The sequence below is a fragment of the Mchenga conophoros genome, linkage group LG3 (genome assembly GCF_057382185.1).
Source record: "Mchenga conophoros isolate Kocher_MC1m ecotype Shallow Benthic linkage group LG3, M_conophoros_male_GT1.1, whole genome shotgun sequence".
Taxonomy (NCBI): Eukaryota; Metazoa; Chordata; class Actinopteri; order Cichliformes; family Cichlidae; genus Mchenga; species Mchenga conophoros.
Window position 1 is genome coordinate 33,299,121 of NC_140528.1, and position 18,785 is coordinate 33,317,905.

General features: G+C 42.9%; 1 protein-coding gene across 1 annotated transcript; it reads left to right on the top strand.

Annotated features, from left to right (window-relative positions):
- The first annotated feature begins 14,110 nt into the window (after nt 1–14,110).
- On the top strand, nt 14,111–18,090 carry LOC146578259 (uncharacterized). Its single transcript, XM_085267789.1, has 7 exons — nt 14,111–14,124; nt 14,587–14,761; nt 15,835–15,876; nt 15,956–16,222; nt 16,303–16,542; nt 16,632–16,777; nt 18,082–18,090. Exons 2-7 carry the CDS (start codon nt 14,731–14,733, stop codon nt 18,088–18,090), a joined length of 735 nt encoding a protein of 244 aa, XP_085123915.1. The 5' UTR covers nt 14,111–14,124; nt 14,587–14,730.
- The last annotated feature ends 695 nt before the right edge of the window (nt 18,091–18,785 follow it).

The window sequence follows — 18,785 nt, forward strand, 5'->3', positions numbered from 1 at the left end:
CCCAGGTGCATGATGGGAGCAGGAGGAGGAGGCTGGGCCGAGCGTATAGAAACCAAACAAACAAATAAACAACAGCACGCCAAACACGTGAACCAGACTTTACCTGTAAACTTACCTGGTGTCTCCCAGGGAGACCACAGTTATGGAGCTGACAGGTAAGTACGTGCAGTACACACTTCCTGTCCTGAAACACACACACAGGTAAACCGCACAGGTACGTAACCATCGGCGTGACTTTGTATTGAACATTGGGGGGTCAAGATCTCTGTCTAAATAAATAAATCTGGGTACATTTCCAGATGATTAAACAACTATTTTGCTGGTAACACCTGAAACGAGTAAAGAAAACCAGCAGCCTGTTGATGCAAGATAATCCATAACTTTATTGGGGCTGACATTGTTGGAAATGAGTCCAAATAAAGAGTCCAAACATTTATAAGCCTGTCTATGTGTGTCTCACCTGGACAGCCTCCTCTGGAAACCAGACAACAGCAGAGTGTTACCCGGCAACAGGCCAGGTGGGTAGGGGGTGTGGCTTAAGTCCAGGTACACCTGCAGACTCCTCCCAGCTTGGTCACAAAGAGTGAGACGCACACCTGCGCACACACGTTCAGCTAACAGTCAGACCAGGGGTCCGTTCTTTGTACCTCGCTACGTAAATTAGCTGGATTTGATTGTTGACGATTTCACGTGATCCTGGATCGTTCGGTTCTCCGAAGCTCATCCGGGACTTGCTGTCATAGCAACAGATCCGTAAGCGTAAACCTGCTCGGGAGCAGGTTTACTTTATGTAAACAGGATTAGATCGCGGCCACTCAGGTATGTCCGCTTCATGTATACGAAAGCAACGGTGAAATATACTCACTCAAATGAGCAATCCTATTTATCCATATTGTATATTCTGTATCTATATATGTGTATATGTGGTGTATTTATGCTTATATCCTTACTCTCATTCCCCTTAATGTATCTGTAACATGCAACTTCTTTCGGTGCTTTGCTACTGGAAACTGAATTTCCTGGAGGAACCCACCCGAGGGATTAATAAAGTTTCATCTAATCTAATCTAATCTAATCTACTTGGGTTTTCTTCCTGTAGCCCTCATGTTTACTCAAGGTTTAGTTCTGTCTTCATGCTGATTTTCTTGTTCAGTCGTGTCTCATGTTGCAGTTTGTCAATCCTGTCCCTGTGCTCTGTGTTCCCTCTGTTCAGTATCAAGTCTGTGCCTCATGTGTTTCCTGTTTTATTTTGATAGTCCCTGTCCTGTGTGCAGTGTGCTTGGTTTTGCTTCCCTTCTGTCATTAGGCCTGATTTGTCCCAGATGTGTTACCACCTATTCCCCATCTTCTCGTAGTCCTGCTTGTGTATTTAAGCCCTGTGTTTCTCTGTTAGTTGTTGTGTTGTACCCTCACTGTACTGTGTTTTGTTTTCTATGTGCTTCTGGTAATGTTCTGGTTCACTCTTTCCTGGTTTGATTTTCTAGTTTCCCGGGTTTCTAGTTTGGGCTTAAGTTTTGAGTTTCTAGTTTTGTTTTCTTCTATTTCTATTTGAATGTTCTCCAGCAATAAAGCTGCCACTTTAGTTAATCATTCTGTCTCTGGGTCCTGCGTTTGGGTCCTACATCCTGCCTGCCACCTCAACACCTTTAATTTTACAGCTTCTTAGTTATTATAAAGTGCTGCAACTCATAATGTTTTCTAAGATAGTAAAACCAGATTTAAACCGACTACTTCTACAAAGATGGAGCTAAAGTGATGATATACATTTATAGTTTGGACTTGGACACATACAGTCTGTTTTTCCTTATAACTACATGTGAGTTCAATTAACATTTTGTAGGAAAAGGGAATTTGTTTTTTAAAAGGATTATAGATTCGGAGCTGAATTACCCAACGGAACATCTCATTCACTGACGTTTGCTGGAGAAGCTGCTCTGCCTCTTTGTGATGGAGCAGCAGCGTGACATACTGAAGACTGTTAACGGGAAAGTGCTGAAGCTGAAGGCGTCTCTCTGCTGCTCAGACTGACGTTCAGTCGTCATCCAGACAACATGAAGACTGCACCGGTCTCTCTGCTCCTCGGTGAGTCAAACACTAAAATCATCGATTTATTTATCACAGCTCCAACAAACAATATGGCAGGAAAACAACCTTTCAGCAGTTACAAGCTCGCAGCTACTGACTTTAAAGTTCATGTAAAAATTCTGAAAAGTTTCGTCAAGGCGAGAGGAACAGTTCATTCTCCTTCTTATGTCTTTCAGGTTTCATTTGATTGGTGGCTGTGAAGTTGGGCAGGAACCAAGAAGTGATGTTAATGTTGACTAATGGAGCTCACAGTTCTAACTGAAATGTATGAAGAGTGATAGAAAATGGTTTCAAACATGCATGATGAAAGTTTTTCGGTTTAAATCGATCTCATCATCACTGCAAACCTCTCAGAGGTTCAGACTCTCAGCAGTTTAACCTGGAATCCTGCAGGAAAGTCACCATATAGTCTGGACTAAGTCAGCGATTAAACTTTCTGCCCAGCTAAGTGTCAGTAACATGAAGACCAAAAGAACAAAAGAGACTTGACCTCTTTTCATCAAACATCTCTTCAGTCAGGAAACCACAGCCTCTGACTGCATGAAGCACAGGGTCCTCTGACTGCGTCCCCTCTTTTATCTAGTCTTCACTTCCTCTATTCACAGCCAATTTTCCATTAAGAGGACTGAGTGTATTCAAACAACCACAGACGGTTTTGACTGTTAAAGTTCCCATTCCCGTTGACATGATGACCTTTAAACAGCAGCAGTGTGGGAGTGAAACAGGCCGCAAATCTGAAAATAAAAACTGTGCCTTTGAAGGGTGGCTTCTTAGTCCCACACTTTCTTCTCTGCACATGAATGAAAGCTCATCCATGCACAGTTCCTTCTCCATTGTTTACAATGCTGTGCACTGTGATGTTTACCGTTGATTGCCATCTGATCAAAAAATGTATAGAAAACAGGAAAAGACAGGCTAACCTGCGTTGCTGTCTCGGTGGTATTTTATAACTTCCTGTTCCTGTTACAGTGCACGGTGGTGTTTGTGTAGTTTAATCTGCGTGGCTCACAGATCTGGCAAAAATACAGACCTTCCATAATTAAGTAGAAGTACAAATACTAGTGTTCACAAATACTCCAGTAAAAGATGAAGTACTGATTCAACTTATTAACTCAAGTTAAAGTAAAAAAAAGTACAGACTATGAAATGTACTCAAAGTAAGAAAGTACAAAGTAGTAGCAGTAAAACCCTGGCTGATTGTGACCCACACCCATTACCACACCTTGGCTCATGTGATTAGGTAGAGGATCATCAGGGGGTCCATTGTCCCTCTCAGTGGGAAACTCCCACAGAGCTTAAATGTGGGTCTCTTCACCGTTTGATCCTAGAACTGAAGAAGCTTCTCAGATGAGAGGTGAAACGTCTTCAAGCAACTTAAAGAAGTCCAGACGCTTTTCTTTCCAAGCTCCTTAGGTTGTGGCAGATACTTCAGGAGATTAAAAAGTTTCCTGAGAGAAAAAAAACAACAACAAAAAAAAACTGTGCAGCCTCAGTCTTTCTTTAAATGACCTCTGACCTCCTGTTGCAGGTGTGCGTGTGCTGCTGCTGTCTGCACTGACTGTTTGTGCAGGTGAGTAGATGAAGTGCACCATGGTCCAGGACAAACACTGAGTGTAAACACTGATAGAAACTGTCCGTCTGTCCTCCAGTCTCTCTGAGCGTCAGTCCAAACCTTCAGCAGTTCTTCACAGCAGCCTCAGTGTCTCTGACATGTGAAGGTCAGCTGGGCTCTGATGGATGGACGGTGAAGAGGGACACAGGAAGTGGGACTGAGTCATGTGGAGCAGGGGGGCGGGGCTTCGGGAGGTTCAATGGTTCATCCTGTTTGTTTGATGAGTTCAAGCCAATCAGTGGAGTTTACTGGTGTGAAGGTGAAGCTGGAGAGAAGAGTGAAGAAGTCAACATCACTGTATCAGGTAATGAAGTCGTTCATTTCATCAGACTAACAGCAGACTGTTATACCACCTCTACATCACTCTGTGGGTCTTTTCCTCAGATAAAGAAGTGATTTTGGAGATCCCTGCACTGCACCACTTCCCCTGCCGGTGGCGGACTCCCTCAGGTGTCGGTGCGTTGGTGGTTCTTTGTATCTGGGGGTGGGCGTCCGGGTACACACCGGCTCACTCCTTGGCGGCCGCTTATTGGGGCTCGCTCGGGCCATTTCGGGGGTGGGGTGCCCTCGGCCTCTCGGCCTGGGGCTCGGTCACTCAGGCACAGCTGGCTGCCGGCGGAGCTCACGGGCGCGTCACTGCAACTCCCCCTGGCTTCTGCTCCGCGGCTGCTGAGTGAGCCCTCATCTGGGACTCTCCTTAGCTCTTACTGGGACAGTGGCGCGGCTGCCCCTCTGTGGGTCTTCCTTGGTCTCTTGTGTTCTGGGGGCCTCTGGATGTCTGGAGTTTTGATCTCCTCCATACCTGCTTGATACCATAAAGGACAGGGCTGTGGCTCCCCACACTCCCTAGCAGATCATTACATGGAGAAACCTTTGGAATGCAAGCATGCTGATCCACACAGGTATGCACACATGGGTATTCACAGACGCGGACTACAGCTTTCTTGGCTGCTGCCTCAAAGCACACTGTGCGCTGTTTATCTTGCGTGTTGCACAATATCGTTTATTATTTAGTAACTATTGATATCTATGGCTAGCTAGTTTATTGTGATGGTGCATTTTTTTTATTTTATTATGTTGCTCTTTGTTGTTTGCTGTCTCCTCTGTTTTTTTTTCTCCATACAGGTGACCCAGGAGTTTTGTTTTTTTTGTTTGTTTTTTTTTTTTCTCTCTTCCCCCCCTTCTCACCGTCTCTTCTCCCCTTTGGTTTTCTTTCTTTCTCTCCCTCTCTTTCTTTCATTCTTTCCCCCTGTCCTATCCCACAGCCATGTCTGTCCCATTTGCAACTGAAAATCAGTCAGTGTTCTACTGATGAGTTTGGATCATCTCCTCAGAGCTTTCTGAGGGTCAGAGGTCAGAACACTGACATCACTTCCTGTTTAAAGCTAACCTGCTGAGCTTATAATAAATTCAATGACCCAGTTTTATCATCTCTCCTGCAGATGTCTATGACACCACCACCATTTCACCAAGTGCCACCAAACCACCACCAACAACAATTACCAATCTCAATTCCCCTCCTTCTACATCGTCCTCCTCCATCATCTCACCTGTAGCTGCTCTGGGTTCTCTGGGTCTTCTAGATCTTATTCTGGTTGCAGCTTTGCTGTTTTGGAACAAAAAAATAGGTATAAAGTGTGTCAAACCCCCCAGAGCTCATTAGATTAAACATTTTACATGGAAAAATAAATTTTCCTTAATAATTATGTAATTATATACTATAATTCAATTATAAACTGTCCCCATTCACATTGTTTAGCAGAGAACTTATCTTACATGAAAAATATAGAGACACTTTTATTGATAAAGTATAAGACCCGATCCTTGGGGTGGAACAATTTTTGGCGCAGCGTGTTTTGGGGTTTAAATTCCACAGAGACCCAGTGTTTAGAAAAAATGCATCTCAACTGCTCCGATACTCCTGTCACAACAGTATCACTACAGGTTTTGACAAAAGTCCAGCTGGAATTAGTGATGGGATTTCCGGCTCTTTTTAGAGAACCGGCTCTTCCGGCTCCCAAGCGGCTCTTCAGGTTGTTTTGTTGCTTTAATTAAAAACAGTCCGGGGCTCCAGGGTCCGGGGGGAAGCAGGGATTAATCCCATACATGCTCTCAGTGGGTTCCAAACACACACACACTCGCTCGGGTCCAGGGCAGATCTATATACACACAGAGAAAGACGTCCAGGTTAGGGATAGTCTCAAACTCACAGATACAGGTTCAGGTCCGCCGTCATAAATAGTGCTCCAAATCAGCTGGGATTGGCTGCAGGTGTGACGGTGAGCACAGGTGCGTGGGCCAGGGGCGGGGCCCGTAATGAGCACCGCCCCAGCAGAGGAGAGAGAGCGCAAAGGAAACAAAACAAACAAAACATGTTGCCAAACACAGAGTGAGCCAGCGAGGCACGAGGACCACGACACAAAGCACGTGCAAACTCCAAAACACATTTCTAGCTTTAACTGAACTTCAAAGCAGAGCAGATCACTTAAATTACACAATTGAAAGCATGAAAGCATGTGTGTATTGTTTGTGTATTTATACACAAGCACTCATATATATTCAAATAATTTAAACAAATGTTCATTTACCTGTTACCAGAGATGGGCAGTAATGCGTTACTGATTACTTTTTTCAAGTAACGAGTAAAGTAAGGGATTACTATTGCAAAAACGGTGATTAGATTACCGTTACTTTCCCGTAGGAACGCTGCGTTACTGCGTTACTAAAACCGTGATTTTTTGCCAGAATGTCTCACGACAGTGACGTAAGCGAGTGTGCCGTTCGTGACAACAGCTGTGTGCAGATCAACAATGGATCACATATCGATTGTGGGAGAGAGTATGAGCGTGCAGCGTTTAAAGCGTGGAAGTACTGACCTTACTTTGAGTTTGATTCCATAAAAAGTGACAAAAACATTAGTGTCCGTTGTGCGTGGGAAGAAAACTTCTTTTTACAGCGAAAAAACCCCTAAACTTCCAACAAGCACCGAGTAGCTACCACGTAATGGGAAACTCACAGAGAAACTCGTGGATTCTTCCACTGACCGCGGCCCACCTGCACCAGGGTAAACCTCCGCCTACCCCACTCCTGCTTTACAGGTGAAAATAGAGCAACAGGACCGCTGAGTCTTTAACTTTATTTATTTTCTGCTGTGTTTTACTTGCATCTATTTGAAAGACTGAGTGTAAACACAAAAAACATTTTATTTTATGTGCTGGAATGTGCAGAAAATAGGTTTAAATGTTAAACTAATTTATTCAAGTCAGAGAATGTTGCATATAATTAAATTTTTGCTTGATGCATAAAGTTAAAAGCTTAAAACTGATAAAACAAGTTAAAAAAGAGACTTTTCCATTTGATTACATTTTGTATGATGGATTATGCAGAAAAAGTGGAATTGGGCTGAAAGATCTATCGCTTTATCACCTCTTCAGGTTGTAAATCATGTTTTTAAAAAGTAACTAAGTAACTAAGTAATTAATTACTTTTCAAAATAAGTAATCAGTAAAGTAACGGGATTACTTTTTGGGGGAAGTAATCAGTAATTAGTTACTGATTACTTTTTTCAAGTAACTTGACCAACACTGCCTGTTACTACCACACACCAAATCCGGTCGTTGGTACTTGCTGGCTTGTGTAGCCTCTAGGTAACAAAAGCTCAACACTGCCCCCTAGCATCCTGGAGCACTTCTGTTGTCTTCTGTATGTGCTTCGGAGTTTGTACGTGCTTTGTCTGTAGGGGCCACCGTAAATATACTTTTTTATTCACTCCACATAAAATGTAATAAATAAATCATATAATACAAAAACCAACTAATTACATTTCAACTTTTAACTATTTAAATTTTCAGCTTTTTCCTTTTACAAATTTAAAGTGAAACAACACAAAACACTGCAAACCACAACACAATTAAATATAAATTATAATATGAAAACAAAAAGAAGACGCACATTCTCTGTCATATGGACCTGCATGAATAAACTTTCTGAATCCTTTATCATCTGCAACTGAAAATAGTTGTGGATGATTACTATACCTTTCTAATGTGACGTTGTTGTCCCTGCTCTCTCTCTCTCCCTCCCGCTCTGTTCCTGTGCTACTGAGTGTCACTACCGCCCCTCCCCCCTCTGCTCAGTGAAGCAAAAAAAAGTGCGAGAGAGAGAGGGTGAGAGAAAAAAAAAACCCACGGCTCGCGATAAGGAGCCGGCTCGTGTCGTTCACGTCAAAGAGTCGGCTCTGAGAGTTTCCTTCGCGACCGACACATCACTAGCTGGGATAACCACATTTACTCAGGGCCTTCTTGATGTGATGTTCCTCCTGGCCGCTGTGTCTGTGGGGATGGTGTTCGCTCTGTGTTGTAGCATCCTGATGACTCCCAGTTTGTGCTCCATGCTGGCAGACGTCTTCGGTTTAGAATCTTTTATTATTTGTCTCGTGTTTAAATCCTCGTCTTTCTCATTCCTGCAGAAAGGACGCTGTCATCAAGTCTGAGTCAAGTCACCTATCAGGATATGAACTTCAGACAATCAGCCAATAAAATTACAGATACACACTCACATGTTGTTTTCTCCAGTCCGAGGACATTGCAGGTACACATTCAGCTGTTATCCAACAACTTATTGCTTCACAAAATATGATTATGACCCTTTGTCCACTGTGGGTCCTTGTGATAATTTCTTTGCTCCTCTATTCGTCTTGTCTTTCCATCTCCTGGATTCTCTTTTAACCATCTACTCATTCTCGTTCTCTTGTGCATCAGGGCTGAGTTATTGATGGAGTTTCCCAGATCAAATTTAAAGGAGGATGGGAAGAAGAGGATTTTCTCTCTGCCAGTCCCGTCAGCTCCCTGCTAAGATTTAGAGCTTGTCCTGTTTTTCAGTATGAAGGCCCTGCTCATCTGTTTTTCTTGCCATTGCTTAAAAAGTGTACATTCTGCATCCAAATGTCCAGCTGCCTTCAACTTTGATGTTTGTCTTGGCCAAAAATAAGCCTTCAGTTTATTCCTTTGTTTAAATAAAAATCTCTTGCTGATAAACTGAACCCTGGCTGTGGCGTCAGAGTAGCGCTATATAAGTGCTACATAAGAACCAGTCCTTCTACCATTTACTAAAAGCAGGCTTTTGCCAGGGCTGCAAAGGGATTTGTAAAGAATGAATTTTTAGTGTACTATGCTTCAGGCAGTTGTTGCATGGAAGTGGCTGTTACTGAAAGTCCAGCACAGACCTGTAGTGACAGCCAGTGATTGGCATTTTGAAATGATAATAATAGCATAATGATTTAAAATTCCAGGTTCCTAATGGAGGTCTTGCAGATAAACAGTAACACATTCTATAATTTATTATTAATAAATAATAAACAGGTGGAGCCGGTAGCTCAGCATGTTTGATTTGGCAGTTTTGCACTAGATGAGCTTCCTGAGGCAACTCAAACGGGATCTGTGTTTGCAGGTGGAACTGAACAACAACCTCTCCATTGGAGCCAATAATAAAAACATGAATAACAATAAGCTTTATTTGGGGCTCTGATCTGAGGATGTAACATCATTTGTAATGTGGGTCTCAACAAGCTCAAGGAACGCTTTAAAAGTAGCCATTAATATGGTAAAGTCACAGGTAGCCAGTGTAGCGCTGTTTTTTAAATATGCTGAAAGTGTGGCAGCAGAGTTTTGAACGAGCTGGACTCTTGACTGAGTAAAGTCTGCACTACGTGAGGAGACTGGAGGAGATGAAAGCATGGAAAACTGTGAGATCAACAGATTCATCTTTTTCTGGTGAAATGTCTGGAAGTTTCTTTGGTTTGTGTACAAGAAAGTGAAACAATTTTCTTGAATTCTTACACATTTTTACATGATATTAGTCGGCGGCTCCTTTACTAAACAGCTCCAACTGTTTGATTTGTTTGAATTTTACAGGACAGCTTTTTCCCGTGTTACTCATTCATTATGGAGCTACTGTAGTTAACATGTAATGCTTCTCTAAAACCCTGTGACACAATCTTCTTTAACATTAGTGCGCATTAACCCCACATCTTCCCTGTTTTATTGCTGATGTTGGCCTGACAGTATTGGGGTAACAATGTCTCCTCTGTTTAGGAGAGGGCAGCAGGGTCACATCCTCACTGACATCACCTGTATTTGCACTACAGTCGTTCCCTTCACTGACCTTTGCTCTCCTTCTCTTTTCCATCAGGTTGTGTAAAACTGAAACAGGCATTAAATGTTTACTACAAATGATGCTTTACACAGAAATGCATTGTTAGCTGTTTTTACACACCAGCCTGTGTGAACCTTTAGTCTGAGCATGGGGTCAAAGGTCAGGACAGAAATGCAGCACTGTAACACATATACATATGTAAAACATCAGACATTTGACTGATTTGTGTTGTGACAGCTAGTTTTTTCTTTATACAAATAAATCATCATCACACACAGAAGAAATGTGCAGACCGTACATTTATTAGCTAATATCAGTGGATACAAGAAAAATGGTATGAAGACAAACACTAGCAGCCTTAGCGTTTCTGTTCTGAATCTCTAATCTCTCACAGATATTCATCAAACCCTGTCCTCTATCAGCTTTCAACATAAGAAAAGTATTAGGCCTGATTGAAAAACAGTCTGTTTGCAGATGAAGTACTTTAAAAATATCTGTGATTTATCCAGATTTTCTTGACTGAGTTTACAATTTACTAGAACTGCCAAAAAAACATGAATAGAAACAAATGATGAAGGATCCACTTCAAGGAAAGTGGAAAAGCCTCTGTTAGCTGCTGTTTGCAGCTGGCACAGTCTAACAGAGGCTAATACCAACGCTAACCAACAGTTTAGCATATCGTCGACAGCTCACCTCAGCATGGCTGTCCTCGGTCAGCAGTGAGCTTTATTAACTTGCACACAGTGTTGGGAAGGTTACTTTTAAAATGTATTCCATTGCAGATTACAGATTACATGCCCCAAAATGTAACTTATTCCGTTGCGTTACTCAATGAGAGTAACGTATTCTGAATACTTTGGATTACTTAATATATTATCATGCTGTTTACAACTACGTGAATGTACTATTGCTGTGATTTATTACTGTTACTGAAGGTCCGTGACTCCAAACCGTAGTAAAGGACCTCTGGCTCATACGTCGGGTCCGTGTCGGGCTCGTAGCTGAAAACTAGCTTTACTTTGTTGTCTGGGTCAACTTTGCTAGCAGAGACAGAGAGAGGCGTTGAAAGGCTGCTGCAATGGAAGTTATTGTATTGGAGGAAAACACAAACACAGCGTACAGTCGAGTCATCATCATCATCATCATCATCGTTTATCTGTATAACACTTTAAGAACACACCAGGCAGACCAAAGTGCTGAACAACACAGATCAAAACAACAACCAAATTAAAAATACCATAAAATCATTACATACAATAAAATAAATAAGAAGGTGTCAGTTTCCTACAGAGTTAAAAGCCAGGGAATAAAAATAGGTTTTTAATCTGAACTTAAAGACCTGCACTGATGACGCTTGTCTAATTTGGAGGGGAAGGTTATTCCAGAGCATCGGAGCCGCAATTGAAAAGGCACGGTCTCCTCTGCATTTCAGCCGCGACTTAGGGACCGACAGCAACAGCTGCTCAGCTGAACGGAGCGAGCGAGGAGGAACATGTGGCTTCAGCAAATCAGATAAATAGACAGGAGCCAGACCATTTAAAGATTTAAAAACCAATAAAAGGACTTTAAAACGAACCCTAAATTCAATGGGAAGCCAATGCAAGGAAGCCAGAACCGGAGTGATGTGATCAAATTTCCTACTACCGGTTAAAAATCGCACCGCCGCATTTTGCACCAACTGCAGGCGTGACAAGGTGCCCGACCCGACCCCTATTAAAAGGGAATTACAATAGTCCAGACGTGAGGTGATAAAAGCATGAATAAGAGTTTCCAAATTGGGTTTGGAAAGGAAAGGCTTAACCTTCGACAGGCGTCTGAGGTGATAAAAAGCTAATTTTATCACTCCATTTACATGACCTTCAAAAGTAAGCGCAGAATCAAGTTTAACACCAAGATTAGTGACTGAACTTTTCAGATGAGAGGTCAAATCACCAAAATCAACATCTGGAGAATCAGTAGAACGATGCGGGCCATATAAAATTGCTTCCGTTTTGTGACCATTAAAATTCAAAAAATTATTTGCCATCCATAATTTAATATCGCTAAGACAGTCAAGCAGTGATTGACATGGGGAGGTATCCAAATGACTAAAAGGTAAGTAAAGCTGACAGTCATCGGCATACAAATGAAATGACACTCGGTGTTTACGAAAAAAATCACACCAAGGGGGAGTAAATACAGCGAGAAAAGTAATGGCCCAAGGATAGATCCCTGCTTAAAAAGGGAAGTTTGGAGATAGGTCTAAAATTTGACATAGTAGAACTATCAAGGCCAGGTTTCTTAAGTAAGGGGTGTATGACTGCACGTTTAAACCCACTAGGAACATGACCGGTTAACAGACTAGTATTGATAATTTTCAGGATATAAGGTCCAATGATGGGAAATACTTTTTGGAGAAAGCGGGGAGTAACAACATCATTTGGGGAGCCACAGGGCTTAGCATGTAGCACCAACTCCTCTAAGTCACGCAGAGAAATCGGTGCAAAAGCAGGGAATAGGCTTGAGCAAGGAGCATGCATGGCCGGATCAACAATAGGTGGAATCAGAGGCCTCAGGGTAGCAACCTTGTCCACAAAAAAGGTAATAAACTTATTGCACATAGCCTCAGAGGACGGCAAAAGGTTGTAACCCTCCAAGTTAAGTACAGAATTAATCGTATTGTATAAAACACGAGGGTTGTGAGAGTTGGCTGAAATAAATTGAGAAAAGTAGGAGTGTTTATCGGCCTTAACTGCCCTCTGATAAGTTTTCCAAGTAATCTTTAGGGCTTCCAGGGAGACATGCAATCTGTCTTAACAGCTTACTTACAGCTGGGCTTGTCAGGCACTCTTCTTGGCTGCAGTGGTTATTATTATATTTACATGCTTCCAGCTCCCGTTTCTGCTCGATGACAGCTCCTACTTTTCCTTTTTCTCCCTCCTCGCGCTCACAGACACATAACGAGTATGGCAGTCCATTCTCCCTGCAGCACGGACTACACTGCCCGTGAGGCTACATTCTGCATTCTGCCTATTAGCTTAACACAACAACAACAACAACAAAAAGGCGCTCTCTCACCCAGGAAACACGCAGAGCGAGAGCGTCACCCTGTAACCATGGCAACCGCAACGCTGCCGCCCAGAACTACAGAACGTAGCTGTCAAACAAAACCCAAACAGTCCTGACCCGCGACAATATGAAACAGGAAAGTACCGCAGTGTAATCCATTTATTTCAACAAAGTAACTGTATTCTGAATACCACCTTTTTAAACGGTAACTGTAACGGAATACAGTTACTCATATTTTGTATTTTAAATACGTAACGGCGGTACATGTATTGCGTTACTCCCCAACACTGGTTGCACAAGACTCCTTTCACAAAGTTTTACACCCTGTTTGAGAGTAAATAAAAGTGGACATTTCTCAGCTCCAGCATTGACAGCTGAGGTAAACGGTGGACCGACAGCTTATCCACAAAATGGGAAAAACTCCGGTCCAGAATCCGGTCCAGTCCTCGTGGCAGTAAAAACTGTAATCATGCATACATGCTTTTGTCACACCTGACCATTTCGTACAATATAATTGAAGTTTTGGATTTAAAAATTTAGCAGACGTGAACGAGCAACATTCCTGATGAGGCTGGTCAACGCTGTTCAACTAGAAGCCTACGTGGATGATATCCCAGCCTACACATCCCCCTGAACTGTACTGCCTCAGTGAAATACTTGCTCACTCACACCAAACTTCATTAAATGTGAATGTGTTACCTTGCTGGTTCCCAGTTGCAGCTTAAGTGCATCCAATATTAGATTTCCCAGCTTTTCAAACACACCATGAGCTGTGCCATTTTCTGGGCACAGCAGGTTAAAACCATATAAAGATTTCCTGATGTTGTATCTCCAATAACAGGTCACGGCATTTCGCTCTCGAGGCAGCCAGTGCCCTCCCTGCAGTCCCAAAAGGTTGATTCGGTTCATCTTGACGCACACCTGTGTGCACTTGTATTCAAAAGGTTTTTCCGTGTAACAATCTTATAGTGGGTGTGGGGAGTCATAGATTCAGCCCCCCCCCCAGGACCACCGGATGGGCAGATGCTCCACCCACCTTGAAAGAGCTGAAGAGATGCCTATATGGGATGTCACCCAGTAGCCACAGTGCAGAAGTCAGAGAGGGCCGGCAGCCAGCTGCACCAGAGCAGACCGAGGCCCGAGGTTTGAGGGCCCTCCACCCCCCAAAGTAGCCTGACGGAGTCACGGATGCCAGGCCCTGCCAAGCAGCCGCCGGGAGTGAGCCAGTATGTGAGACCTGACTTGACACATAGACATAGACAAACATGCACACACAGACACAAACATACACCACCCTCATACACACATATACAAATATTCAGCACTCACCCAGTGTGGAGACAAATTGAACCCACACTCCCCAAACACACTCTGAACCCCAAGTCCATTTCTTTTAGGGGAGAAATGTTTGATTTTGGGGTGGGGATAAATTTCATGATACATGATCACATGGTCAAATATTTTTAGACGTTTGGCTCCTCCCACGGGATGGTGTGCATCTTTCTCTGCTTTCTCTGAGATGTGAGTATGGATATGTGTGTGTTGACTGTTGAGGCAGGTGGATGCTGCTGATTGCTGGTTTGAAAGAGTTCCTAAGTGTTGATTGGATGATTGGATGTACAGCAGCTTCTTAAACCCCAGCTCACAGCCACCTCCGCCCTCTACTTCCCTCCTCTGTACCAAATAAGGAGCCAGCTTTGATCCAAATCAGCTAACTGCGCATCACCAGCTCTTCCTCGTCCTCGCTGTCCAGAAGCAGCAGCGTGATGATCTTGACAGGGAAGTGGTGAAGCTGAAGGTGTCACTCTGCTGCCAGTCGTCATCCCGACATCATGAAGACTTCATCTGTGTCTCTGCTCCTCGGTGAGTCAAACGCTGAAATCCTTCACTCACTCATAGCGTTCATTTATCTTATAACACAGTAACAGAGTGTGTGCTGGATGCTCTCACTGACTGACTCTAAAATGAAATCTCTTCAGGTCTGTCCAAAGTCTGAAGTTACGTTTATGCGAGAAGAAGAGTTCACTCTTCTTCTTTAGTGTTTTTATTGTTTTAAAGTTCAGATCCATCGTGTGTTCTGGACTCAGAGAGTTGGACCTTCATATCCAGTTTGTTGTCTTTAACATGTTGACTTGTAGAGAAGTCAGGCAACCTCTTTTTTTTATCGAAGATCAATTTTCATTCAGGAAACCACAACTGCTAGCTGCAGGTACCACATGCTCCTCTGGTCTGCCTGTTATGTAGTCTTCACTTCCACTATAGAGAGCAAACTTTCCTTCATGTGGACTCTAATGAAAGGATTGGAGACTGTTTTTTGTCATTTACCTTACTTTTGTGCATTTTGTTATTTTTCTCATGATGAGCTTCAAACAGAAGCAAACTGGGACTCAAACCTGTGAATAAAGATCAATGAAGCAGCTTCTCCAGGTTTTTATTCATCAGCTGATGCTGAATAAACAACTAACCCTTATCCCATGGCTTTGGTTTATAAGTTCTGACTGTTTAATCCTGAGAATGCTTTTCTTGCCTGCTGTACCCCTTACTCTTTTATTCCCTATTGCCCATCCACCCCAAACTGCTGAGTCTTCATGAAGCCTGAGTGGGGAGCAGTTTCTCTTCTGCTTCCAATAATCAACAATTCCCCAAAATCTGCTTAGTTTGGGAAATGTTTAGGTGCAGGGTGTTGGAGTGTCAAAACAGATATGACGCCCACCTCATTCAGACCAAGTGTACCAACATAGTTTCGTCAGCATGTGTTAAAACTGAGCTGGCGCTTTGTGTGATGTTTATAAGTCTAAATGTACTTTTAAGCCCAAACAGAACCTTAAAAGTGAATTAAAGGTCTCCCCCCTTTAATGTGATGTTTTTGGAACAAGACCAGATTGAAACAGGTTCCTGCCCTCTGACCTTCAGTGACCTCTGACCTCCTGTTGCAGGTGTGTGTGTGCTGCTGCTGTCTGCACTGACTGTTTGTGCAGGTGAGTAGATGAAGTGCACCATGGTCCAGGACAAACACTGAGTGTAAACACTGATAGAAACTGTCCGTCTGTCCTCCAGTCTCTCTGAGCGTCAGTCCAAACCTTCAGCAGTTCTTCACAGCAGCCTCAGTGTCTCTGACATGTGACGGTCAGCTGGGCTCTGATGGATGGACGGTGAAGAGGGACACAGGAAGTGGGACTGAGTCATGTGGAGCAGGGGGGCGGGGCTTCGGGAGGTTCAATGGTCCATCCTGTGTTTTTGATGAGTTCAGCCCAGTCAGTGGAGTTTACTGGTGTGAAGGTGAAGCTGGAGAGAAGAGTGAAGAAGTCAACATCACTGTATCAGGTAATGAAGTCATTCATTTCATCAGACTAACAGCACACTGTTATACCACCTCTACATCACTCTGTGGGTCTTTTCCTCAGATAAAGAAGTGATCCTGGAGATCCCTGCACTTCCTGTGAGGACAGGAAGTGATGTCACACTATGCTGTAAAAACAAAATTGGTGGCACAGCTGCAGCTTATTTCTACTTTAATGGACGTCCTGTTGGACCTAAATCAGAGAAACTCATCACCATTAAAGTGCAGCAGTCTGATGAAGGTCTCTACTGGTGTTCTACTGATGAGTTTGGATCATCTCCTCAGAGCTTTCTGAGGGTCAGAGGTCAGAACACTGACATCACTTCCTGTTTAAAGCCAATCTGCTAAGCTGATGATAAACTGACTGAACCAGCTTCCTCATCTCTCCTGCAGGTTCTGTGACACCAATCTCTGTTGCAACAACAGAAAGAGCAACAACAACAACAACCACCATCACCACTCATATCTCCCATCCTCCTCCTCCTCCTCCTCCTCCTCGCGTTCAGCAGGAGGCGTGGATGATGAGCGGCGATAAACTTGCGAGAAGCAAGTTATGCTCAACTCCACCGGTGGAATCTGACAGCGTGGAAAAGTGTGAAAACATCCATGATCACCAACGGATTTCGAAGGGCTGGACTGCTGCATGATGGAGAGGAGGACACCGCCACGGCCCTTCAGAGGGTGTTCGACTCTGACACTGACAACGAGGATTTCTTTGGTTTTGAAAGTGACAACGAAGGAAAGAAGCTGAGAGTGGATGAGGAAGCCACCCTGAGCCTGTTTGTATCCGACACTGGAGAAGAGGACTTTGGTGGTTTTAGTGCGCAGGAAGAAGAGAAAGATGGTGAATGACTGACTTTTCTTCTTGTTAAAGCCGTGTCGCTGCACCTGAGCCTAAAAGGTAGTTGTTATATTTCCACTGTAGTGTCAATACACTATTAGAGCTTATGCCGAGTCAGACTGCACACACAATAGTTTGTTTACAAGTTGACTTCTTCTTTATTGGGATAACACAGAAGTAACACACACACATAACTGGGCGTGGTGCCCCCTACTGGCGATGGCTTGCATAGCACACAATAATTCTTGGTTCATACATAACAGTAGTCCGAATCTATTTTTCTGGTGTGCTGTAGGTTATTGTTATGTACTACATTTGTTACCCATTTATGAAGCACAGTACATGTTTCGTACTTGTAATTACCGCTACTTGTACATATACCTAAAAAGTTATGCAAATATGTACCCATAACTTGTTTTTCAAAATATTAATAAAAGGGGTGTGTCTCCAAACAGCCATCTCTTTCCTGACAATTCGCTTTGTGCATATTCTCTTACATATGATAAGTCAACATTGAAACACCGGCGGCTTTTAGTCACGTGCGGTAATGTATGTACAAAACAGGATTTTCCCCTGATTTTAGCTTGTGCGGCTAATATTCAGGTGCACTTTGTAGTCCAGGAAATACGGCAATTTTCTTGAATTCTTAAACATTTTTACATGATATTAGTAGGCGGCTCCTTTACTAAACAGCTCCAACTGTTTGATTTGTTTGAATTTTACAGGACAGCTTTTTCCCGTGTTACTCATTCATTATGGAGCTACTGTAGTTAACATGTAATGCTTCTCTAAAACCCTGTGACACAATCCTCTTTAACATTAGTGCGCATTAACCCCACATCTTCCCTGTTTTATTGCTGATGTTGGCCTGACAGTATTGGGGTAACAATGTCTCCTCTGTTTAGGAGAGGGCAGCAGGGTCACATCCTCACTGACATCACCTGTATTTGCACTACAGTCATTCCCTTCACTGACCTTTGCTCTCCTTCTCTTTTCCATCAGGTTGTGTAAAACTGAAACAGGCATTAAATGTTTACTACAAATGATGCTTTACACAGAAATGCATTGTTAGCTGTTTTTACACACCAGCCTGTGTGAACCTTTAGTCTGAGCATGGGGTCAAAGGTCAGGACAGAAATGCAGCACTGTAACACATATACATATGTAGAACATCAGACATTTGACTGATTTGTGTTGTGACAGCTAGTTTTTTCTTTATACAAATAAATCATCATCACACACAGAAGAAATGTACAGACCGTACATTTATTAGCTAATATCAGTGGATACAAGAAAAATGGTATAAAGACAAACACTAGCAGCCTTAGCGTTTCTGTTCTGAATCTCTAATCTCTCACAGATATTCATCAAACCCTGTCCTCTATCAGCTTTCAACATAAGAAAAGTATTAGGCCTGATTGAAAAACAGTCTGTTTCCAGATGAAGTACTTTAAAAACTATACTTAAAAACATTTCATACACAAATCTGTCATTTATCTAGATTTTCTTGACTGAGTTTACAATTTACTAGAACTGCCAAAAACACATGAATAGAAACAAATGATGAAGGATCCACTTCAAGGAAAGTGGAAAAGCCTCTGTTAGCTGCTGTTTGCAGCTAGCAGAGGCTAACAGAGGCTAATACCAACGCTAACCAACAGTTTAGCATATCGTCGACAGCTCACCTCAGCATGGCTGTCCTCGGT